Source organism: Aulostomus chinensis, chromosome 4, assembly GCF_037954235.1.
Source record: "Aulostomus chinensis isolate RoL2024-O1b breed Wild chromosome 4, RoL_Achi_v1.0, whole genome shotgun sequence".
Taxonomy (NCBI): domain Eukaryota; kingdom Metazoa; phylum Chordata; class Actinopteri; order Syngnathiformes; family Aulostomidae; genus Aulostomus; species Aulostomus chinensis.
In genome coordinates, this window is record NC_141323.1 from 8,497,183 (window position 1) to 8,522,039 (window position 24,857).

Sequence of the window (24,857 nt, forward strand, 5' to 3'; positions counted from 1 at the left end):
CTCCCCCGCAGCCCGCCGGGGGCGATGAGGGCTTTTACCTGCGGCTCCGGCTTCATCGGTGCAACTAGTTTGAGAGCAGCCAAATTAGAAAAGTGTGTGAAGTTGCGAGAGGGAACAAAGCGTTGAGGATGGCCACCTCCACCTCCTCCACCAGCAGCAGCAGCACCGCGGCTCCACCGGCGCCTCATAAATATTCAGCTCGCGTCCCGATCGCCACACAGCAGCGGCCGCCGCATTAGCTCCCGCGGTCCCGCTGCTCGAAGAAACGACCGTCCAGCCTACTGGCGAGCGGAGAGCCGTCCGGTGGAGGCGGCGGCGGCGGCGGCGGCGGCGGACATGTCGCAGCCTGCTCCCCCTCGCTGCCTCCCTCACTTGCTGCCAGCAACAACACCATGTTTCATTTACCTGATGACATTGGATTTCTACTTTCAGCGCCTCTTGCGGCCCTTGTACTTCCATGTTTCGAGTAGAAAAGCACTTTTATCCCACTTTCGACGCGGCTGAGACCAAGTTTAAGTGAATTGAAGATTTTTTTTAAAGCGACAACAACAATTGAAAGAAGAACTACTCGAGCTGCAAAGCAAGTTCTCGCTTCTTTTACAGGCTAGGACTCATCACCCACTTTCCGCCCGTCTTGAAAAAGTGCTCCAAACCGGGCAGAGAGGCGTCAGGCCCCGCACGGATCCTCTCCAGACGACGGCCGAACGTCGCGGGGTCCGCCGGGGAAGCGGCCGAGCTTTTCCGTCGGTAATTTTAAGTTGAAAAACGGGGACTATATTTTGTCCGAGTCCGCGGCTTGATTTCACTTTGCCTGGGGAAAAGTTGCGCTTCGGCTGTCAATGGTAATTCTGAAGTTCCCGGATGGAGCAGCAAGCCCCCCCCTTTGCCGACACATACATACACACACACACACACACACACACACACACACACACACACACACACACGAGACTGGACATGCGCAGTGAGTCCTCAACTACTTCAATAGTGGATATTTGTGATCAAAACTCTAGCAATAAATAAACTACATTCAATATGGCGGAATTATCACGCTGGAGATGAGAGCATCGTTTATGAAGACAGAAAAATCCTGAATGATCTGCGTGATCGCTTCACGGGCTGGACGGTGTCTTGAAGACCCACCAGGGTCGCTAAGGAAAGAAATAATTAAAAAAGATAGATCTCTGTAGCAAACATGAAGAGTGGCAAAACCAGAGGAGATCTGTGTTCTGTCAGAAGCACCGGGGGTCGCACATCCTGGTTCTGACAGTAACTGTAATATCTGAAGTAAACAAATATTGCTCACTATTACTGAGGAACATACAGAGTTTATTTATCTGCCACCCCCCCCCCCAGCTCTATTTGAACGCCTCCTGCTGTTCATAGCATTCCTCTGTTGCATTGTGTATTGGATACATTACAGTGTTTATTGCTCTAAAAAAATCTCCATCTCCTGGTTTTGTGTGACCAAACGTCTCTTCAGCAAGCATTCGTTCCTCCCGTCTCATCAGTGGAGGAGTCTTTGTTGTGGTTGTTTGTGAGGCATTCGTGTACTGTAGCTTGGTTTAACAGAGGTTCCTGTGTTTACACCAGTTCTAACACTAAATCACCTCTCCCACCCTGTCAAACACTACAATTACATTCAAATGGAAATATAAGCAATGTCTTTTGTCTCGTAACTATAGAAACTGGATTTGGGAACTTCCACTGGGCAATAAGTGGCTAATATGAATTTTAAACTGTATCACAGTGTTTCAAGATATTTTTGCTGTCCCGATGTGATCGATGATATGACAGTAACAGAGTACAGTATTGTACAATGTTGAGAGCAAACACACTAAACAACAAATAAAGTTCCTGGTCAACAGACTGATGAAGTGTGCTTACAAGAAGCAATAACAGTTTGATACATAAACCAAACTTCAAGGGAAAATGCAAACGCCAGTAGAGACAGATCATAATCTGACGGAGAGATGAACCTGTGGAGATGGAAACTACTTTTAGGGTTCATAATGCAGATAAACGTCCGCTGAAGGGTTTACAATGGATGCTACGACCCTGCACAGAGCTTGTCATCCTGGGGGGCGTCCACTTAGTAGCATGTGACTATTTACTCTTTTGATGACAATGACGATGATGATGATGATGATGATGTTGCAAAACCTACATCCCTCTTAATTAGATGATGTTAATCAGTTAGTAATGATACATGATAACATCATATAGTTTACTGGTAACTAATGACACATGGTGAATTTAACTAGTAACTGATACATGGTGTAGTTTAATCGTACCTAATGATACATGTTGTAGTTTACGAGTAACTAATGATACATGGTGAAGTTTACTAGTACATGATGATACATGCTGTAGTTTACAAGTACATAATGATGCATGCTGTAGTTTACAAGTACATAATGATACATAGTGTAATTTACTAGTACCCAGTGATACATGGTGTAGTTTACTAGTACCTAGAGATACATACTGTAGTTTACTAGTACATGATGATACATGCTGTAGTTTACAAGTACATAATGATACATGCTGTAGTTTACAAGTACATAATGATACATAGTGTAATTTACTAGTACCCAGTGATACATGGTGTAGTTTACTAGTACCTAGAGATACATACTGTAGTTTACTAGTACCTAGAGATACATAGTGTAGTTTTCTAATACTTAGTAATACATGGTGTAGATTACAATAACTAATAGCTGGTGTAGATTACCAGTAACAAATGATACATGGTGAAGTTTACTAGTAACCAAAGATACATGTTGTAGTTTACTAGTACCCAGTGATACAGGGTGTAGTTTACTAGTACCTGGAGATATATAGTGTAGTTTACTAGTACCTAGAGATACATAATGTAGTTTTCTAATACTTAGTAATACATGGTGTAGATTGCCAGTAACTAATGATATCTGGCGTAGATTACCAGTAACTAATTATACATGGTGAAGTTTACTAGTACGTAATGATAAATTATGTAGTTTACTAGTGACAAATGATACATGTTGTAGTTTGCTAGTACATAATGATACAGGTTGTAGTTTACTTGTACGTAATGATACACATTGTCATTTACTAGTACCAAATGATACACATTGTAGTTTACTAGTACCTAATGATAAATGATGTAGTTTACTAGTGCCTAATGATTCATGGTGTAATTTACCAGTACCTAATGATACATGTTGTATTTTACTAGAAACTAATGATATATGTTGTAATTTACTAGTAACCAATGATACATTTTATAGTGTACTAGTACCTAGTGATACATGTTGTAGTTTAGTAGTACCCAATGATACATGCTGTAGTTTACTATTAAGTAATGAGACATGTTGTCGTTTACAGGTACCTAATTATACAAGGTGTAATTTACTACTACCTAATGATACACATTGTAGTTTACTAATGCTTAATGATACATTGTGGAGTTTGTACCTAGTGATACATAGCGTAGTTTAGTAATACTTAGTGATGCATGATGTAGTTGACTAGTACCTAGTGATACTTAGTGTAGTTTACTAATAACTGTTCATACATAGTGTAGTTTACTAGTACCGAGTGATACATGGTGTAGTTCACTAGTACCTAGTGATACATGGTGTAGTTTACTAATACCTAGTGATACATAGTGTAGTTTACTAATACTTAGTGATACATAGTGTAGTTTACTAATACTTAGTGATACATGGTGTAGTTCACTAGTACCTAGTGATACATGGTGTGGTTTACTAGTACCTAGTGATACATAGTGTAGTTTACTAATACTTAGTGATACATAGTGTGGTTTACTAATACTTAGTGATACATAGTGTGGTTTACTAATACTTAGTGATACATGGTGTGGTTTACTAATACTTAGTGATACATAGTGTAGTTTACTAATACTTAGTGATACATAGTGTGGTTTACTAATACTTAGTGATACATGGTGTGGTTTACTAATACTTAGTGATACATAGTGTAGTTTACTAATACTTAGTGATACATAGTGTGGTTTACTAATACTTAGTGATACATGGTGTGGTTTACTAATACTTAGTGATACATAGTGTGGTTTACTAATACTTAGTGATACATAGTGTAGTTTACTAATACTTAGTGATACATAGTGTGGTTTACTAATACTTAGTGATACATGGTGTGGTTTACTAATACTTAGTGATACATAGTGTGGTTTACTAATACTTAGTGATACATGGTGTGGTTTACTAATACTTAGTGATACATAGTGTAGTTTACTAATACTTAGTGATACATAGTGTAGTTTACTAATACTTAGTGATACATAGTGTGGTTTACTAATACTTAGTGATACATAGTGTGGTTTACTAATACTTAGTGATACATAGTGTAGTTTACTAATACTTAGTGATACATAGTGTGGTTTACTAATACTTAGTGATACATAGTGTGGTTTACTAATACTTAGTGATACATAGTGTAGTTTACTAATACTTAGTGATACATAGTGTGGTTTACTAATACTTAGTGATACATAGTGTGGTTTACTAATACTTAGTGATACATGGTGTAGTTTACTAATACTTAGTGATACATAGTGTGGTTTACTAATACTTAGTGATACATAGTGTGGTTTACTAATACTTAGTGATACATAGTGTAGTTTACTAATACTTAGTGATACATAGTGTGGTTTACTAATACTTAGTGATACATAGTGTGGTTTACTAATACTTAGTGATACATAGTGTAGTTTACTAATACTTAGTGATACATAGTGTGGTTTACTAATACTTAGTGATACATAGTGTGGTTTACTAATACTTAGTGATACATGGTGTAGTTTACTAATACTTAGTGATACATGGTGTAGTCCCTGGCACTGGCCAGAGCTCTAGCATGGCAGCACAAACAAGACATGGAGCTTTTAAATATGGATGAGCTGATGTGAAATGTGAGTGAACGTCGGAGGTTCCATCCTCTCGCACAAAGAGGCCGAATGAGTCAGTTTGTTCATAGAAACACAACCTCCTCACTCCCATCCCTCCTCCTTCTCCTCCCACTTTCTGTCCAGCCCATCGGCTCAAAAAGTAGAACAGCTATTGGTCAAAGCAGTGGAAGAGGTGGGGAGGGGTAGGGGGTAACCAACGAGGAGTTGTAAGTGTGAAGTGACAGGCCGAGCAGCCAATGATAATGATGGCAGCTTCAGGAGGGGGCGGGGCATCACGCAGGCTGTACGTGCTTGGAGAGTTAATGTGATCAAGAATCTTACCATCCTGCCAACAAAATACTTACCCACTAACTAAACCAAACAAACTATGAAAGTATTCTTTATCTTAACTTGCTAAGAGTCTGAATGATCTGAGTGCTGATGAGCTTGAATGGTAACAGCTGCAGCACCATGGACAGAGGCAGCAGCAGATGGACTTCAGCATCTGCTAGCACGGTGCTATCCTCCATCTCAGATTACCACCTTTCACACATTCAACCCAAAGCTGTAAAGCAGATTTGTTGTTTGGGGCTGACTGGCTGCAGCCTTGACAGAAACTAGTCCCTCCCTCCCTCCATGGTTCCCTGCGTCCCTCTGAGGCTCTGCCGGCCGCCTGCCCGCTGCAACCCTCCCCCACCCGGCTGGCGATGCTGCTACATCAGCTGCTACTTTTCATTTCACGGCTCAGCGGTGAAACTCTTGAAGCCTCCTCAAGCTGCTCGGCTGAGCTGCTCTGAAATTCTCCAAATACTGCTGCTGCAGGCTGGACTCAGTAATGTGAGGTCACTAGCAGTCACATTTATACCAGAACAATCATTTTAGTCATTTATTTGATAGTTGAGTGAGTGTATCTGTAGACCAAAGTAATGCAGTATTATCACCAAAAAATGCATTAAATCCCTCATGGAGTTAAACAGCGTTGGTACCGAACGCTCAGTTCTACTAAATACGACGTCTACAATAACCATGATTATAACCTCCGAGAAGGGACAATCTGCTGCAGGCTGGTAGTACTCCAGCACACCAAGGGAATGATTGACTTTTTGTACATCACTCGAAAGTCAGCATGTCAGGTATGAGGTGTTTGCGGGGTCCAGCAGGAAGTTACCACCTGCATAGGTTCCCTACACTGAACCCATTGACTTGGAGATGAAGGAACTGTAGATTCAACCCATTTCCCACACCACTCCACATATACGCTTTAGTTTTATCCAAAAGTACTTTATAGACTGAGAAGATTGCATTTGTTGTAAAACCTTGCATGCACACCATGTTAGCCCTTCAGGAGGCTTTGGAGGCCTACATTCAAATGGTAGCTACATTTTTGGGTAAATGTTTTATGCAGTGAGCAAACCAACTCCCCACTGATGTCAGAGGAAACTGCAATTGTAGATTGTCAACAGGCAGTTTTGGTGCTGATCCAGAATGGCTTATTTGGTCAACTTCCTGCTCCCCTCCTCACTGGGGCTAGCACATGACAGTTTTCCTAGCATGTTAGCAGATAGTTGCAGGCCTCAGATGAGGTCTTGTTTGTGTAATCTCTCATTAGCTGGACTAGTGAACAGCAGTGTCAGTGAGGACATTCATATCAAACTAAGAATAATGTAATAAATATAATTGTCAGTCAGTATCTCAGCTGGTATTGCTGGCTCTGGGTCTGTCAGCAGTAAAGTTCTGTAATTGTGTGTCAGTGGCCAGTTAGGCGGCCTGCTGTGTGTTTGTTTTTCATATATGGCTGGTTAAATATTTCCTGTGAATGGTGGCCCATGCTCAGTCCAGGACCAGCCGGCCCTCGTTGGCTCCAGCCAGTGCTGACAGATGGCCGTTGCTGGCCTGGACGAGGTAGACTGTAAGATAAAACTAATGTCCAGCTGCTATCAAGTCTGTGAGGGCCCTCCTCTTACTGCATGTATAATCAAAATTAACCCAAGTCAACACCTTAAAATGGAGGATGTGGTGCTGTTTGATATTAATGTCAGCATGCTAATTTGCTAACATGCTAATGTTAAGATACAGGGTGATTGAATCAGTAAATCAGCTCTGGTGAACAAAACTTGATGATCTTCCAGGTTCAGTTCATCAAGACTGTCTTCACTAATGAACCCTCTGATGGTGGATCTGATGTAGACCTGAACCTCCACCATCCACCAGTCTGGTGTTTACTGGAGGATCTGATGTAGAACTGAACCTCCACCATCCACCGGTCCACCATCCACCACTGGACCTCCACCATCCACCGGTCTGGTGTTTACTGGTGGATCTGATGTAGACCTGAACCTCCACCATCCACCGGTCCACCATCCACCACTGGACCTCCACCATCCACCGGTCTGGTGTTTACTGGTGGATCTGACGTAGAACTGAACCTCCACCATCCACCGGTCTGGTGTTACTGGTGGATCTGATGTAGAACTGAACCTCCACCATCCACCGGTCTGGTGTTTACTGGTGGATCTGATGTAGAACTGAACCTCCACCATCCACCGGTCTGGTGTTTACTGGTGGATCTGACGTAGAACTGAACCTCCACCATCCACCGGTCTGGTGTTACTGGTGGATCTGATGTAGAACTGAACCTCCACCATCCACCGGTCTGGTGTTTACTGGTGGATCTGACGTAGAACTGAACCTCCACCATCCACCGGTCTGGTGTTACTGGTGGATCTGATGTAGAACTGAACCTCCACCATCCACCGGTCTGGTGTTTACTGGTGGATCTGACGTAGAACTGAACCTCCACCATCCACCGGTCTGGTGTTACTGGTGAATCTGATGTAGAACTGAACCTCCACCATCCACCGGTCTGGTGTTTACTGGTGGATCTGACGTAGAACTGAACCTCCACCATCCACCGGTCTGGTGTTTACTGGTGGATCTGATGTAGAACTGAACCTCCAACTTACAAGCGTCGTGGTTGCCACGTATCACATGTTTGACCAGGCGGACGCAGCATGTTAGGGGTTCATGTTCTTTAGGGGTTCAGGAATGAGACTCCAGAAGCAGAGGAAAGCTGTGATCATGTGTGCAGTGACTTTGTATATTGAGGCGTTGTCTCTGATGAGTGTGACTGTTCCATGCTGAGCTGCATGTTTCCGACACACATAAACACACTGAATCATTCTTATGTAAGCACATTATCTCCACATGACAGTTTCCAGCCGAACAATAGATTTCTCCCCTGCTCATAAAGCAGACTTGGTCTTATTTTTCAGATATGTCTCTCTCAGTGGTGGTGCTCTTTAATGAGGCAAGCACTCTCAAGAAGCTTGTGTTTCTTTATCGCAGAGAGAAGTGGGTCAGAGCCTCGGCAGAGCCAAGATGAACTCACTCAAGTTATTGTTGTCAGCGTGAAGAGACATGACATCATTGAACCACTTCAGTTTCACTAGGGATGAGCTGCAATCATCCCCAAACGTGAGGAAATCACTGATTTGCAGTGTGAAATCACCTCACTGTTGCTCACAGTATAACAGAGTCCTGATATCTTTATCATCAAGACCACAATTGTGATACTGACACGTTTCAATCGTGATGAAGCAATGAAACACATGGTGACATGTCACTGTGACTCTACAACACCTTTTATCACGCTTCTTAGGAAGAAGAATATTATGGATGGAAAAAAAGAAGTAAATCTGGTAGATTTGCCTTTGTCCTGTAGTAGTACCACTCTTAGCCACTAGGGAGGAGGAGGCCGATGAAACTGGTCTCAGACTTCCAAATGAGAAATGGGATTCCTCACCTTCTGTTGACATAAAACATCCAAGGAAATACGGACACATATGGAGCCCTGGAGAGGCCAAAGAGAGGAAACATGTCCCATGAGACAGACCTCCTTCGGTCAGTCCAGCTCAGCTTAGACCCCTTAACAGAGGGAACAAGTTGGATCTTGTGGCCTCAAAATAAATGAACCCCGTGATCCCAGTGAGACAGCGCTTTGTGCGTCGGGCCACTCCAGGCCTCCCCACATGTTCTGTCTGCTTCTTTCATCGTCCGTTTGGATCATTAAGAGGATCTGTTCTGCCTCTGTCTAATTTGTCACTGCTAATTGTGTCCACATTACCAGCCAATTAATTCACCCTCATTAGTACTTTGTTAGCAGAGGCCTAATTGACACGTAGATCTGTCTGCTGAGTGGCAATTAGAGGTGAACACATGAAATAAAGGGATGGCGAGATCGTAATGATTTAATCATCATTAATCAGAGGCAGGAACCCAAAATCAAGTCAGGATCATCAGGCTATCACACAAGTGCATGAATTATTCATTCATGCACTTTTTTCAAGATGAATGAGTGACATACATGGAAGGTGACTGAATGACGACATGAGAGTGAGTGAATGAGTGACCAGATTCACAAATGGTTCCATTGAATTGACTAATTCATGTGGAATGAAATGAAATTATGTGATGAAAAGTTAATTGATGGTGAGCTAAATGAATGCCAATGGTCGCTTAATAGATGAAACATGAAAAGAAGAATGAGTGAATACAGAATTACAATAAATAAATAATCAAATGAATCAACTTATAATACTGAATAGCATCATATCCCCTCTTGCTGCCTGTGGCCTCTGCAGAGAGGGCGGGGCCTCAATAAGCTACTGCTCGTGACATGTGGAAACACCTGTCTCACACCTTTGAGGAACTCTGCTCTCAAATGTCCACAAAATCACAAGTGTGTCCATGTTGCCCTCGCCAGCTGGTCAGGGGTCTGCTGCTCTTAGCTCCACCCCTCAGCAACACCTCCTCCTGTATGGAAGCAGCGACCAGGATGCTAAGTGCTAAGAGCCAAGTTACCTCCTGGAATCAACAAAGCCCCCTCCTTGAGGCCTGCACAGAGCAGCCCTGGCTGGCCAGATGTTGAGAGCTGAACTTCCGACCTCCTGCAGCAACACGGAGCCTCACGCTTTTCTTTTTATGCAGCAGGAAATTACTCAAGTAACTCCAGATGTTACCTTTATGTTATCAATTTGGATATGTTGCCAATAGATGTCTTGATTTATATTATTGCCATCATGATGCTATGCAAAAGGATTAGAGCCACAAGTTAAAAAAAATACAAATTTGTGAGAAATGAAAACTCAGAATTCAAATATATTTTCTGTATAATTATTGAGTTCAAAGTTAGAGGTCTGAGGGTCAGAATGTAAAGAGACTAAACTCACCAGTCTGTTTTTAATTCAATGTCAGAATCGTGTGCTTAAAGTCACCTTATGTACTGACTGTCAGACTTCCAACGTTTGACATGAAAAAATGGCAAAGGCAATGTAGCTCATCATTCCACCTTATTGGCGTGTTCACGTCTGACTCGTGAAGGAATGAATCCGTTAGGGACAAACGTGATGACGTAGTAAGAACGCTTCCTCTCTTTCGTATGACTAAAAGCAAAGCGTCTGTTAAATCCGTGCAGAGGCTGTTATGGACTACTACTCCCATGACCCTGCTCGGTGCGCGTGCGCGAAGGGGCGGCGCGGGTAAACTCATGCGGATATACGGCAGTGTAAAATGGCGGCGTGAGAAAGGCTCGTTCAAAACCGGTTATATTGTCCGTGAAACTGGTCGGTCTGAGACGCTGCCGGTGCCCGGAGCTGTCCATTATTCCAAGCGACACTCTACCGGAAAGGTGCGTTTAAGTGTACTAACAGAGACGAGGAAACACTCAGTTGCTAATGTTAGCTTCCAGACAGCGTTTGACAAGACGTTAGCTGCTAGCTGCTAATTTAGATGGCCCGATTACCTTCGTTCGCTGACCGGCTAACAGCTGGACCACGGACGTTAACACGGGCAGGAGGTGAACCGGTCACCAGGACCACACGTTTGTCGTCGTATTCGTTGTCTTGAGACGCGACCAGTCGGAGAGGAGAGCTAGCTAAGCGTTGCTAAGCTTGGCCGTGTAAAGCTGGACGTTGCTGCACCTGGCTTCCTCATGTCAGACAAACATTGTTACCGTAAATGTCGGATCTGCTCCCACGTGGAGTGGAACGAGTGTTGCGAGATGAAACGCCACGCTCGATGCGGGCCTTCATGCCACAATAATCCCACCTGCGGGAAGGTTTCATTGGGGTCACCTGAGTGTTGCATTAGACTGAAGCAACTCGGTGACCTGGTCAACACACGGGCATCTAACAGGCCGTGTGACAACTGTGAGAGCGGGATTATGTAAACTATGGTGTTTGTCGGGGCCAGAATACAATCCTGGTTTAGAAGCGGTCTCCACACAGTTGCGTTATACTCACACGTGTGTTGGCGTTATCCTGTTGTCCGAGCAACCACTACAACTTGGTGATGAATGATGGCAGGTGTCTTGGCCCCCACTTGATTACAAACAAATATCCCTCCCTCCATGTTCCCCCTCTCCTCCTGTTGAGGGTGGTGGGGGTGGAGCCTATCCCAGCAGCCCTCCCCCTGGACAGGTCACCAGTCCATGGCAGGGCCAACACATAGAGACAGACAACCATTGGCTCTCCCAGCCACGCCTACGGTCAATTTAGAGTCTGGATTAACCTGGTCCCTCTTGATGTCTTTGGACTGTGGAGGAAGCTGGAGTACCAGAGAGAACCCAGCAGGAACAGGGAGAACATGGAGACTCCTATACAAATATCCACAGTTACAAATGATATTCGTGTTCTTGTTGTTATATATCAATGATGCCTGATTGAACACTGAATCTCTAATAGATTGATTTTTTGTTGTTGTGGTTTTTTTATTTTAGTGACGAGCGGGTGGGATGGCCAAGAGGATCGCTGATAAAGAGCTAACCGACAGGAACTGGGACCAGGAGGAGGAAGGAGAGGAGGTGAAGCTCTCAGACCCCCCCCCACATACACACACACACACACACACCCTTAAAGTAAGCCAGCTCCACTCTGATCATGTCTCCTCTCTTCAGGCCGGGACTTTCTCTGTTGCCAGCGAAGATGTGTTGAAGAACCGGGCCATTAAAAAGGCCAAGCGCCGAAATATCGGAGCAGAGGTGAACCCAGAGCCGCATTGTGGTGGTGACAATGATGATGATGGGGTGGTGGTGACTGTCTTCTTTGGGTGTTTCAGGGCGAGGTCAGTGGAGCCTTTAAAGGATTTAAAGGGTTTTCTCTGACCGGTGCCAGTGGAGGCGCCGCTCCAGCACCTTTTCCAGGTTTTGGGAATGGTGATGGCTTCAAGGGTCTTGGCAGTTTAACCAACGGAATCAGCATGTCTCCTTCGTTTGGAGGCTTCTCATCGACGTCGCCTGCTGGCCCCGGTGAGTCAGCTGATATCTGATGGTAGCCAGTGGCTGAGCCGCCTCATGACCTTGGAGTCATTGTTACCTGGAAGAATTTAGTTGCTTCAGTATTTCCAGCAGAGGGAGACTTCTGGGTTTGTGACTACACAGCACCGGATTGCCATGATCTGTTCGTGAAGCTCTTCCTCAGTTTATTTTCACTCAACCTTGAGTACATTGAAAAAAGTAGCTTCCTGCAGATTTTTGACAGATCATGAACAGCGCGAGAGCACAAACAAGCTAAAGGCTATGAGTGAGCCGACATCTGCTGGGCCTGAAGTGTTCCAGGTGGATGTTCCACACATTTAGGTGTTGTTGGGCTACAGGATCAGGGATTGAAGTTCCCCGGCACGGTACCGGAAGTCCAGCACAGATCATATTTCCGGAGCCACTGTCTTTCAACCAGAGTATTAACCAGTTGTTTTGAAGCAAAGCAAATGGATAGTTTCAACTACCAAATTTATAATCACATTTCTCAAGGTACCCAGGGAGTTTTTGCCAATCAGAGGCAGAGTAGGGCAGGTCTTAACCTCTTCCACTCACAGCATATTTTCAGGAAAAAACACCTAAAAAGACATACCCATAGTAAATGTGTAATTACTACACTTTACTAAAGGTTATATGCATGTTCTTGGTGTCCTTGGACATCTAGGGACTTCAGAGAATGTGTTCCAAGTGTCAAAAGTGTTGTATCTGTCATTAAGCCTGAGTAAATTGGAATAAACCAGAGGAAAAATTACGTGTTTTTACTCTCGCCAAAATATTTTATTTTTTTGACAGAGGAAAACGCTATGCTAGCAATGATTTCATGCACCCAGACACCACTGATTAGCTTCATCCACTCCTTGACCACAAATTTACCAAAGTTGATAGAATTTGGGCGAACAGTGAAGCCTACATCAAGGATTTTAGTAGTCTACTAACTATTGGAGCTTTTGGCTTTTGTTCAGCGGTCTGCCTTCGTCTGTGGGGCCCTGCGTATAAAAGACGGCGAGAGCGCATAGTTTGCGCAGGTTTTACGCTCGAAGTTTTACGTAGCTGGGATTTGTAGTTCTTGGAATGGTAGGTGTCGATCGATTCAGTAGCTTCTCCCCTTTCCAAAGACTACAACACTGCCATAAAGAAGAAGTCTACGCGACACTATTCAACTTTGATTCCGCAGTGGTCGCACAATTTAAATGTCCTGATTTGGTACCAAAACAGATTAAATCACCATAAAAAGGTAACGTTTGCACTAAAACAGACACCCAGACACCCTGTTTTGTGAGCTTTAGAGTCCAAACTTTGATCGAGAATTGAAAGTAAACATTGCAGTCAAATTCCTGTACATTTTTACAGCGCCCAATTACGTCCAGCGTTTTTCAGCCCGGCAGCGGCCCCATCGGGCCGTAGGGGTTAAACAGGTTTTCACAGGTGTGCGACACTCAAGTTGACTGATGTTGTCATGACCAGACGTGACCGAACGTGTGACTCAAATGCAGACATTAGCAGTTGAGTTGACGTTAGCAAATTAGCAAAGTTGATGATGGAGGATAGAGGCCAGGTTTATTAAACCTGGTGAAGATACATCAACGTGGCGGGGAAAAGAATAAGTGGCGCTGGGCTTGGATAGAGGAGAGAGGAGCAGACGGCGAGCCTTACGGTAGCCGCTGTCAAAAACTACAGGAGCCAGGTGCTTGTTTTTGTACGCCATGTTCCAGAATACTAATTTGTGGAAGCAGTGGAAAGAAAATTGTGGTTCGTCATGTTTCAGACCCGGGTCACAAAGCTTCTGTCGGTGCACTCTCCCACGCAACAACCTCTCCGGGAGCGACGGCTGCTGGTACTGCCACTAATATATGGATGACCGCCCGTGCTTACGAACTGAAAATACGAGTGTGTGCACTGGTAGCTGAACACGATCCCTCGTTCCCAATGGCCCAGCCACTTGTGGGTCTGTGCACGAAGCTCGCAGGAGACAAAAGTGCGTTGTCTAAGTTACCCGTTTCCAACAACCATGCCGGCTATTTTAACACACACGGCCTCAAGAAAGAGCTGTCTGAAAACTGTCCTTAGACTCTCACATTTTCAGTTTCATTCATAGTTCATCATTAAAAACCATGAAAAATTGATAATCTAGTAACCCCCCCCCCAAAGAAGAATTTCAGGCACAGGATTTTTTTTTCCTGCTTCAAGCCGTGCATGGTGGAGTCCTGGTGAATGGATGTTGAAGTGAGGCTGAAGCTAACTGCTGATCTGTCTGAAGCTGAAGGGCATGGATCATGTTGCTGCTCTTTGTGTAGCTAGCGAGTGCAGGCGTTATGTCCTGGGCATTAAAACTACAATCTTGGTTACAGAATTCTGTAGCTGCTGAGGGCTTTCACCATGAGTCTGCAAGCAGCTGGACTCCTGCTGTGTGTGTGTGTGTGTGTGTGTGTGTGTGTGTGTGTGTGTGTAAGTCACATGGGAACACAACAGCCACCGTGAGGTTCTTTATTGAGAGTCATAGGAGTTGATGATGATGATGATGATGAAGCGCTCCCGTGGAAACCGATAGTCATGTTGCAGCTGTGGCCTGTTCAGTATTGATTAACCTCTGGTGTTGCTGGGAGACGTTGTGCTGCGAGGCCTCTGTCCTGCTCCACAGCCCACCTCTTCACACACAGCCCATCAACAAAAAGCTCACACAAATGTCATTTTTCATTTTAATCACTACATTACTGTCATCTTTTTCATCCTGTAACTTTTCATTTATTGTCCACATCTTCTCAATTTGATGACATCATTTGAAAATTGATTTAATTGATAGATTTGATATGATTGAACTGAAATGATGCAATTAATGTGAAACAAAAAGGAAAAGAAAACAGCATTCCCTGGCTCACTCCCAGGCCCCTGCCCAGTAGTAGAGAAACTTGCTGTAGGGATTGCTGTTAATGCTTGTAAACCTGTTCAACAGTAAAAATGTTCTGTGATTAACAGCAGATCAGACAGAACACATGTAGTAAATGGATCAATATATTGATATTGATATTTGGGATTAATATTATTGATAGGCAGCAGACGTGTGACAGCAGAGACTCGTTGATTTGTTTGATCATGTGACTTGTATCCATCCCTCGTCGTTACCTCCCCCTGCCTCATCCTGCTGTTTCTACCCCCTTTCCAGGTCTCGCAGTCAATGGCCCTGCCTCCACCAAGCCCACCGCTGACATCAGCAGCAGGCAGACCAATGGCTCCGCCCCCAGCACTACTCCCACCTCCTGCAGCAGCAGCAGTAGCAGCAGCGTGAGCAGCAACAAGGAGTACAGCCGGCAGCTCACGGCGCTCAACTGCTCAGTGCGCGACTGGATCACCAAGCACGTCAACGACAACCCTCTGTGTGACCTCAACCCCATCTTCAGGGATTATGAGCGGCACCTGGCCAGCATCGAGCGGCAGTATGGCGCTGGATCTGCCGATGGAGGCTCGGAGGAAAAGATGCAGGGAGGGATGTTGTCAGCCACAGTCGCCCATCCAGCTCCTTCTTCCTCCTCTTCTTCCTTATCCAGCAGCAGCTTGGCACCAGCAGCTGGCACTTTGTTCTGCTTTGGCAAAGATACAACAGCAGACAAAGGCTCTGCGGCCGCTCCCATCCCCGCCGGCGTCACATTTAACTTCGGCCAGAAGGTGGACAGCTCGGTCCTGGGCTCCTTAGGGTCCAAGACAACGTCCCCCAGCTTCTCTTTCTCCTCCAGCCAGAGCTCTGTGTTTGGAGCGCCGATGTCCTTCAGCAGCAGCAAAGCTGAGGAGGCTCCACCTGCAGGTGAGGTCATGCTCAGAGGAAGCGATGATCATCATCATCTCTGATCATGGATATTGCTGGTTTCTGCGGCTGCTTCTCCTGAAATCATGTTGAGTGATGTTTTAGATGTCTGCATTCATCCCGGTTTAGTCTCCATGGCACTGTACTCACAGTTGCATCATCTCATACACCAACATGAAAATGTTGACGGTACTCAGAATGGAAACTAAGGAGTTTGGGATTGAAGTGTCTGATGTGACTTCTGTCAGATGTTTGTCACTAAATGACCCAGAGGATTTGGGAGAGACAATGTTTCGTTTGACTTGATCACTGTCGGGAGGTGGCACTGTTGCCTCGTAGCAGGAAGGTCCTGGGTTCAAATGCACTGCAGACCTGGGCCTCTGACGATCTCTCCATGTACGCCAGCCTCCTCCCACATACCAAAAACACGCTTGTTAGTCACAAGGAGACCCCTCATAGCCTGTAGGTGTCAGCGTGTCTGAATCTAAATGTGTCCTTGTGAGGTCCAGGCCAACCCAGACCCTCACCTCATGACACGGGCTGCTGACAACGCTCGTCATCATCCACCGATGCTCAGCTGCCTTCCAGCGTCTGATGTTTGTGGGTGGTGGTGATGATGGTGATGGTGATGGTGATGGTGATGGTGATGATGATGATGATGATGATGATGGTGATGATGGTGATGGTGATGGTGGTGGTGATGATGGTGGTGATGATGGTGATGATGGTGGTGATGGTGATGATGATGATGATGGTGATGGTGATGATGATGGTGGTGATGGTGATGGTGATGATGATGATGATGATGGTGGTGATGGTGATGATGATGATGGTGGTGATGGTGATGGTGGTGATGATGATGGTGGTGGTGGTGGTGATGGTGATGGTGGTGATGATGATGGTGATGATGATGGTGGTGATGGTGGTGATGGTGATGATGATGGTGGTGATGATGATGATGATGATGGTGGTGATGATGATGATGATGGTGATGATGATGATGGTGGTGATGATGGTGGTGATGATGATGATGGTGGTGATGGTGGTGATGATGATGATGGTGGTGGTGATGCTGATGATGATGGTGATGATGATGGTCATGGTGATGATGGTGATGATGATGGTCATGGTGATGATGGTGATGATGATGGTCATGGTGATGATGGTGATGATGATGGTCATGGTGATGATGGTCATGGTGATGGTGGTGATGATGATGATGATGATGGTGGTGATGATGATGGTGATGGTGGTGATGATGATGATGATGGTGGTGATGGTGATGGTGATGATGGTGATGATGATGATGATGATGATGGTGATGGTGATGATGGTGATGATGATGATGATGGTGATGGTGATGATGGTGATGATGATGGTGATGGTGGTGATGATGATGATGGTGGTGGTGATGATGGTGATGATGATGGTGATGGTGGTGATGATGATGATGGTGGTGGTGATGATGGTGATGGTGATGATGATGATGATGATGGTGATGGTGATGGTGATGATGATGATGATGATGATGATGGTGGTGATGATGATGATGGTGATGGTGGTGATGATGATGGTGAGGATGGTGATGATGATGATGGTGATGGTGGTGATGATGATGGTGAGGATGGTGATGATGGCGGTTGTGATGATGTCTGCCTTGTAGATGAGAATGGAGAGGAAGAGTCTGAGGAGCCGCCCAAGCCTGAGGTCAAAGAGGTCAAAGAGGACGACGCCTTCTACTCCAAGAAGTAGGTCCACCCAGCAAATAAACGTGTATGGTCAAGGTCATGTGACCAAGAGGAAATGAAGCATTTACATTTTTTGCTTCTTCAATATTGTTGTGAACAGATAAATGTTTTCTTTCTTTGTGGGACGTTAAACCAACATCTTCAGATTAGCATGCAACTGGTCGGGATTATTAGACCGGATGTTAGAGTATCATGTGATTTGGGGGACCGCCGTCTGACTCTTCAACAATGAATCCATTTTCATGGACATGGACGTCATTCCTGATTAAACCGAGTCTGTTTGCCTGTAGCCATCAGCTGATGAATCAGTTGGGTTGAAATGGGTTCGAAACAGGTTTTGTAGTTTTTGTCAGAATCTGATTTGTAGTTTGTAGGAGGAAATAGTGGGAACTGATTGTAACACCTCGTCAGGAAGCTGAATATAGAGAAGACATCAATTATTATCCACAAGACAAAATATGAAGACGAGTCAGGGAACCTGCTTTCACCTGCGTGTCTGTGTGTCTGTGTAGGTGTAAACTCTTCTACAAGAAGGAGGCGGAGTTTAAGGAGAAGGGGGTTGGAAACCTGCACCTCAAACAGACAACAGAGGGAAAAACTCAGCTGATCATCCGCGCCGACACCAACCTGGGTAACGACTGGTCTCTGAAATATTCAGGTGTTGATGTTGGATGAATTTGCCTCTGAGGTCATCCTGGGGGGTCACACAATCAGGAAGACAAATTTACTGTCAATCAAACCACGTCATGACATTTGTCAATAGCTTGCATCAAACCCAGCTGATGTGGTCTTTGGTTTGGCGTCGTTCCTGTTGTCATGAGGATTGTGACGGTGTGAATGCTGGCAGTGAGGTCGAGGCGGCGTGGAGCCGCCTTTGAGTTGTCGGCATCCTCATTGATGATGAACTCTGATCAGACAGAAAATGTCTCATTCGTTTGTGGAGGATTAAACTCAATCATACTACTGGTACTAGTTTATACTAGTACTACTACTGCCATCAGGGTGGGAAATTAGCAAGGGCCAAAGGCCATTTGGCCCCTAATTTTGCCAAGAATACCCCCCCCCCCCATTTCTGAGAAAAACACTACACAACGAGTTTTATGACTGAAAATTATGAGTTAAAATCACTGTCAGTCGGCACCTTGGGCCGAGACCTGATGACGCTCTGATGGCTATGACCGGCCCGTCCATCCATCGGTTGAGCCCTACACATAACCAAGCTCTTAACTACAATTTTTTCTGTGGCCCCCTTCGTTTTTAAAAACACCTCCATTTTTTTTAAGACCGCGGGGGCCAAACTCCGCCCTGAAATGTTTTCTTAATTTCATACTCTGACTGCTCGTCATCCTACTGAGCTAAACTGACACGTTTGTGACAGAGGATAAATGGCTCCACTTGCTGGACAAATGGAGGGACTGCAGCTTCAGTTGAAGTAGAATCATCAGAGCAAATGTTGCTGCAATGGCGGTGGCGCCACCTTCAGGAGGATGATTGATGGTTCTGGAGCTGCCCAATAGTGCTTGTAATTTGTGTCATGTGACATTAAGGGGCGTGACTAGACTCAAGGCTGATCACGTTCGTGTTGAACAAGTTTGTCTCCTTCAGATGTCCTCCCCCCGGTTTCATCTGGTGCAGTCCAGCATGTCTGGTGAAACCACATCGCCATGGCAACACTGCTCCTGCTGTAACCCCATCTGGACCGCTTCAGTTTGACAGCCGAGGAGTGAGAGAGGACTGACCTGAGCAACAAGCCAATAAGAGCGTTGTTTCAGAGAAGGTCGGTCTGAACTCTCGGCCCTGTTTACAGCTGTGGCAGTTACGGCAGCGTTGGTTAGGGCGGAGCCTGTGATGTCAGCATGTGTAGACATGACACATAGTCAGCTAACTTGTCCGCTCGCCGTTGCTCTGACTGGGTTTGGCCTGAATGCGGGTGGTCACTTTCCTGCCCCCTCAATGTGGGGAATCCGAACTCTGAAGGGTTGAAGCTGGTGGCCCAGCCGCCGCCAAAAACTGACTGTGCTCATGCCGAGATGTGTCGTGTGACCTTCCCCCTCTCTGACCCTTGGGATTGGTGCCTGTTGAAATGTCCTCAGCTGGAGGCGTCATGTTGGACCAGGTGACAGCGTCTGTCCGCTCAGCTCATTTCACATGTTCTTCTTCTGTCAGGTAATATCCTGCTCAACATCCTGGTACCGGCGTCCATGCCTTGCTCCCGGGTCGGCAAGAACAACGTGATGGTGGTTTGCGTTCCTAATCCGCCAGTCGACGACAAGAACCCCAGCACTCCCGTGCCGCTCCTCATCCGGGTCAAAACCGCCGAGGATGCCAATGAGCTCCACAAAACCCTTGAGGAGAAGAAAGCCTGAGCGGCGCTGCTCCTCGCCGGCATGACCTCATCATGCCACTTAATCTTCTGGTCGTTTGTCCGTCACTCCTCTGGTTACTCAGCTGTCGTCACCTCTCGCTCAGTCTACAATTGGTCTCCATACTGTGAAATGTTTCTTTTTAAAATTCTGAATCAGGCCGCCGCTGCTGCGGCTACATTCCCTCTGGTTTGAGGCGGCTGCCGCCGCCACCGCCGCCATTTTATTGGGAAATGCTGATCTTCTCGGTCTCAAGTGTTTATTTGTGTTTTAAACTAAAGGTCGACTTGGTTTTACAAACGACACCTTTGCAGTAAGAGTTGTTTTAGCGACCGTGGCCAGACGTGGCTCTGGGAACTATTTATTGATGTGCTAACGTTTCCTCTGACCAGCTCTGTCAAGGTGTGGAGGAAGTGACATCAGACCTTTCGTGGTTTTAGTTTCAGTAACACAGACTCTGTCTTTTTCCAAGTGTCCTTTATGTTGGGCCTTTGAGACGAGGCTCGCCGTCACTGTCGGAACATTTGTAAAGACGTTTGTTGGAATAAAAGAAATAAGTCAAGTGGGCGTGTTTGATTAATGAAGGATCCAACATTCACTTCCTGTTTGTAAACACAAACTGCCAACCAGCAGGGGGCAGCGTCTGACTACTGCTGATGTAAGAAACAAGGACATGCTAACTTCCTTAGCATAATGTTCCACCTGTCCTGTTCATCAGTGGCTGAAAGTCGCCTCCAGAGGAGCCAAGCGGTACTACGTGAGACCCCCCACTTAGCTTGAAGTAAGTAGAGAACGGGTGGGCAACCTGTGGCTCCTGGGCAACCTGTGGCTCTTTCACCCCTCTGCTGCAGCTCCCTGTGGTTGTGGAAAGTAAGTTGAATATTTGATTTAAGTTTATTTTATTTTTAGTCATCAGTTTCTTTCAATGGAATTCTGAATTTGAAGGTTATGGTGATCTTGTAGCATCAAAAAATTAAAAACATTGACTTTCTTACAAAAAACTGGGATGTGTGACACCCGCCGGCACGCAATTTATTGAGCTTTTTGATCAGCAGCGGCCCAACTGGATAACCCTAAGAAAAGGGTTTCTGAAGAAACGTGACAGTTGCACGCAGCATTAAGTTTTGTTTTCTCCGTCGCGGTTCATTGATTTCATGGCGGTAAAAACGATTTATGCGGTGTTCTCTTGATTTTAGATGTCAGAAGGGTTTGTGGCTCCTGACGTTTTCTTTGCTATGCTAATCAGGTCCAAGTGGCTCTGAGTGTTGCTGGTTGCCGACCCCTGGTAGAGAAGTTAGTCCTCCGATGCCCCTGCTAGTTAGCTTAGCACAATGGGAAGTGTTAGCATTGCTCAATTGAGTCCCACTCCCCAGATAATCTGTCCTACTCGTTTGTACTTGTATGTTAAAGATGTACAATAATGGGATGCTGATATTTCACTATAAATGTCGATTCACATTTGTACCTTCTGAAACAGCTGGATTTGCTACATTTGGGAAATGAGCCTCGGTGAACTGGTCCCTGCTTTTGTCACTTGCAGGCTGGACTAATGACTCCCACATTCAACAAACCTCCAGGACGCCTTCTTCCATCTACGTAACATCGCTAAGATCAGACACATCCTGGCTCAAGAAGATGCAGAAAAACTAGTCCCTGCTTTTGTCACTTCCAGGCTGGATTACTGCACCTCCCTCCTACCAGGCTGGACTAATAAGTCCCTAAAGACTCTCCAGCTGGTCCAGAACGCTGCTGCCCCCCTGACTAGAACTGGTAGCAGAGACCAGGTCTCTCCTGGACTGCTTCTCTGCATGGCTCCCTGTCAGATTCAGAACAGAATTTAAAATTCTCCTTCTACCATCAAAGTCCTCAACAATCAGGCTCCTTCATCCCTGCCAGAGCTCCTAGTCCCCTACTATCCAGCTAGAACCCTTCACTCCCAGGATGCAGGGTTCCTGCTGGTTCCTAGAGTTCTAACAGTAGAATGGAGCCAGAGCCTTCAGCTATCAGGCTCCCCTCCTGTGGAACCGTCTCCCAGTTCCAGTCCAGGACCCAGACCCCCTCTCTAGGTTTAAGAGCAGACTTAAGACCTCCTTGTTGATCAGGCTTATAGTCAGGACTGCTTAGGCTGGCCCTTAGACCTGCTGCTCTAGGCTCAGACTGCTGGGATCTCCCATGATGCACTGGGCTTCTCTCTCCTCCTCCTGTCCTCATACGTGTTACTAACTCCTCTTCTTCTCCCCTCATCCCAGATCCTGGTGCTGCTGGAGGAGGCTCCAGACCTGGAGAGGCTCCAGCTGCCACCCGTAGCTCCACCTGCTCACGTCCCCGTCTGTCCATCAGTCTCTCCTCCTTTCTCTCTCTCTTTATCTCTGTCCCTCTCTCTCCTTCTGTCTCTCTGTCCTCCTCCATTCTCTGTCTTTGTCTCTGTCCATCAGTCTCTCTTCCTTTCTCTCCCTCTTTATCTCTGTCCCTCTCTCTCCTTCTGTCTCTCTGTCTTCCTCCATTCTCTGTCTTTGTCTCTGTCCATCAGTCTCTCCTCCTTTCTCTCTCTCTTTATCTCTGTCCCTCTTTCCTTCTGTCTCTCTGTCTTCCTCCATTCTCTGTCCATCAGTCTCTCCTCCTTTCTCTCTCTCTTTCCTTCTGTCTCTCTGTCTTCCTCCATTCTGTCTTTGTCTCTGTCCATCAGTCTCTCCTCCTTTCTCTCCCTCTTTATCTCTGTCCCTCTCTCTCCTTCTGTCTCTCTGTCCTCCTCCATTCTCTGTCTTTGTCTCTGTCCATCAGTCTCTCCTCCTTTCTCTCCCTCTTTATCTCTGTACCTCTCTCCTTCTGTCTCTCTGTCCTCCTCCATTCTCTGTCTTTGTCTCTGTCCATCAGTCTCTCCTCCTTTCTCTCCCTCTTTCTCTGTCCCTCTCTCCTTCTGTCTCTCTGTCCTCCTCCATTCTCTGTCTTTGTCTCTGTCCATCAGTCTCTCCTCCTTTCTCTCCCTCTTTATCTCTGTCCCTCTCTCCTTCTGTCTCTCTGTCCTCCTCCATTCTCTGTCTTTGTCTCTGTCTATCAGTCTCTCCTTCTTTCTCTCTCTTTATCTCTGTCCCTCTCTTTCCTTCTGTCTCTCTGTCTTCCTCCATTCTCTGTCTTTGTCTCTGTCCATCAGTCTCTCCTCCTTTCTCTCTCTCTTTCCTTCTGTCTCTCTGTCTTCCTCCATTCTGTCTTTGTCTCTGTCCATCAGTCTCTCCTCCTTTCTCTCCCTCTTTATCTCTGTCCCTCTCTCTCCTTCTGTCTCTCTGTCCTCCTCCATTCTCTGTCTTTGTCTCTGTCCATCAGTCTCTCCTCCTTTCTCTCCCTCTTTATCTCTGTCCCTCTCTCCTTCTGTCTCTCTGTCCTCCTCCATTCTCTGTCTTTGTCTCTGTCCATCAGTCTCTCCTCCTTTCTCTCCCTCTTTATCTCTGTCCCTCTCTCCTTCTGTCTCTCTGTCCTCCTCCATTCTCTGTCTTTGTCTCTGTCCATCAGTCTCTCCTCCTTTCTCTCCCTCTTTATCTCTGTCCCTCTCTCCTTCTGTCTCTCTGTCCTCCTCCATTCTCTGTCTTTGTCTCTGTCCATCAGTCTCTCCTCCTTTCTCTCTCTCTTTCTCTCTGTCCCTCTCTTTCCTTCTGTCTCTCTGTCTTCCTCCATTCTCTGTCTTTGTCTCTGTCCATCAGTCTCTCCTCCTTTCTCTCTCTCTTTATCTCTGCCCCTCTCTTTCCTTCTGTCCCTCTGTCTTGCTCCATTCTCTGTCTTTGTCTCTGTCCATCAGTCTCTCCTCCTTTCTCTCCCTCTTTATCTCTGTCCCTCTCTCTCCTTCTGTCTCTCTGTCCTCCTCTATTCTCTGTCTTTGTCTCTGTCCTGCTCTCCTGCTCTCTCCCCGTCCCCACTGATCCTGGATCTGCTCCACCTTCCTGCTGGTAAAGGAAGGTTCTGGTGGCTGCTGTTGCAGGATGTGCTGCTGATGGAGAATTGTTGGGTGGAGGTTCATTGAAGGAGGGAGGTGCTGGACCTGCTCTACTTGGACAGAGTCAGGACAGAACTTTGGTTGGGGTTTGGTGACACACTAATAAACCTGACCTGACTGCTGACGAGCCAATCAGAGGAGAGACTGATATCAGAGCAGCAGTTCCCGCCCCTTAGCAGGACGCATGCGCACTGGTGGAGTGTCAGAGGATTTCGGGGTGAACGTCATCTCTGGAACTTTCGCTTCTTTGTGTGATTTTTCCCAGCAGCTTCTTCACCGCTCAGTCCGTTACATTGCGCATCAAAGTTCTCGAGCCCAGGAAGTGAAGGTCGTCTTGTGACAGGAAGCAGTGAAAACTCCACACGTGTTCTTCTGTTAACGTGTATTTCATCAATAAATAAAAGCAGTAAAATGTTGGTAACTAAGCGACTGAGTTCTGATCAACATGCATCAACTGTGTACAAAAGCCATGACGCCGGCGTTGGTGATGTCACAACAAAAGTTTACTAAAGGTTCTAAAAGCGTTTCCATGCCGTCTGGCATTGATGGGCGTGGCTACATTCAGCAACAGATGGCGAACGGCGAGTTCACTCGTCTGACCGAAGAAAAACGAACAGGGCCGAGAGCCGAATGGACCGATGACGGCTTCACGCCAGAGTGCAAATCAATCGCTGCTGATATCTGATCAATAACAGCTGACTGGGTCGCCACAAGGGCGTCGCCAGGCTGAACAAAACTACA

At 46.0% G+C, this 24,857-nt stretch overlaps 2 protein-coding genes across 11 annotated transcripts in view; one reads left to right on the forward strand and one right to left on the reverse strand.

Annotated features, from left to right (window-relative positions):
• phf21b (PHD finger protein 21B) overlaps nucleotides 1-840 on the reverse strand; it is a 45,632-nt gene extending 44,792 nt beyond the window's left edge. For 4 of the 10 annotated variants that reach the window (XM_086201461.1, XM_086201460.1, XM_086201459.1 and 1 more), the window contains exon 1: nucleotides 406-616. In XM_086201461.1, coding sequence (XP_086057587.1) covers nucleotides 406-459 — 54 coding nt within the window. In that variant the 5' untranslated portion in view covers nucleotides 460-616. The other 6 variants (XR_015112400.1, XR_015112399.1, XM_086201462.1 and 3 more) reach the window with 4 other exon arrangements.
• A 9,565-nt stretch (nucleotides 841-10,405) lies between these two features.
• Nucleotides 10,406-21,987, forward strand: nup50 (nucleoporin 50). The gene is made up of 8 exons (XM_086201478.1): nucleotides 10,406-10,598; nucleotides 11,688-11,771; nucleotides 11,865-11,948; nucleotides 12,026-12,215; nucleotides 15,385-16,020; nucleotides 17,684-17,768; nucleotides 18,281-18,399; nucleotides 19,935-21,987. The coding sequence occupies exons 2-8, from the start codon at nucleotides 11,703-11,705 to the stop codon at nucleotides 20,132-20,134; spliced, it is 1,383 nt and encodes a 460-aa protein (XP_086057604.1). The 5' UTR covers nucleotides 10,406-10,598; nucleotides 11,688-11,702; the 3' UTR covers nucleotides 20,135-21,987.
• The last annotated feature ends 2,870 nt before the right edge of the window (nucleotides 21,988-24,857 follow it).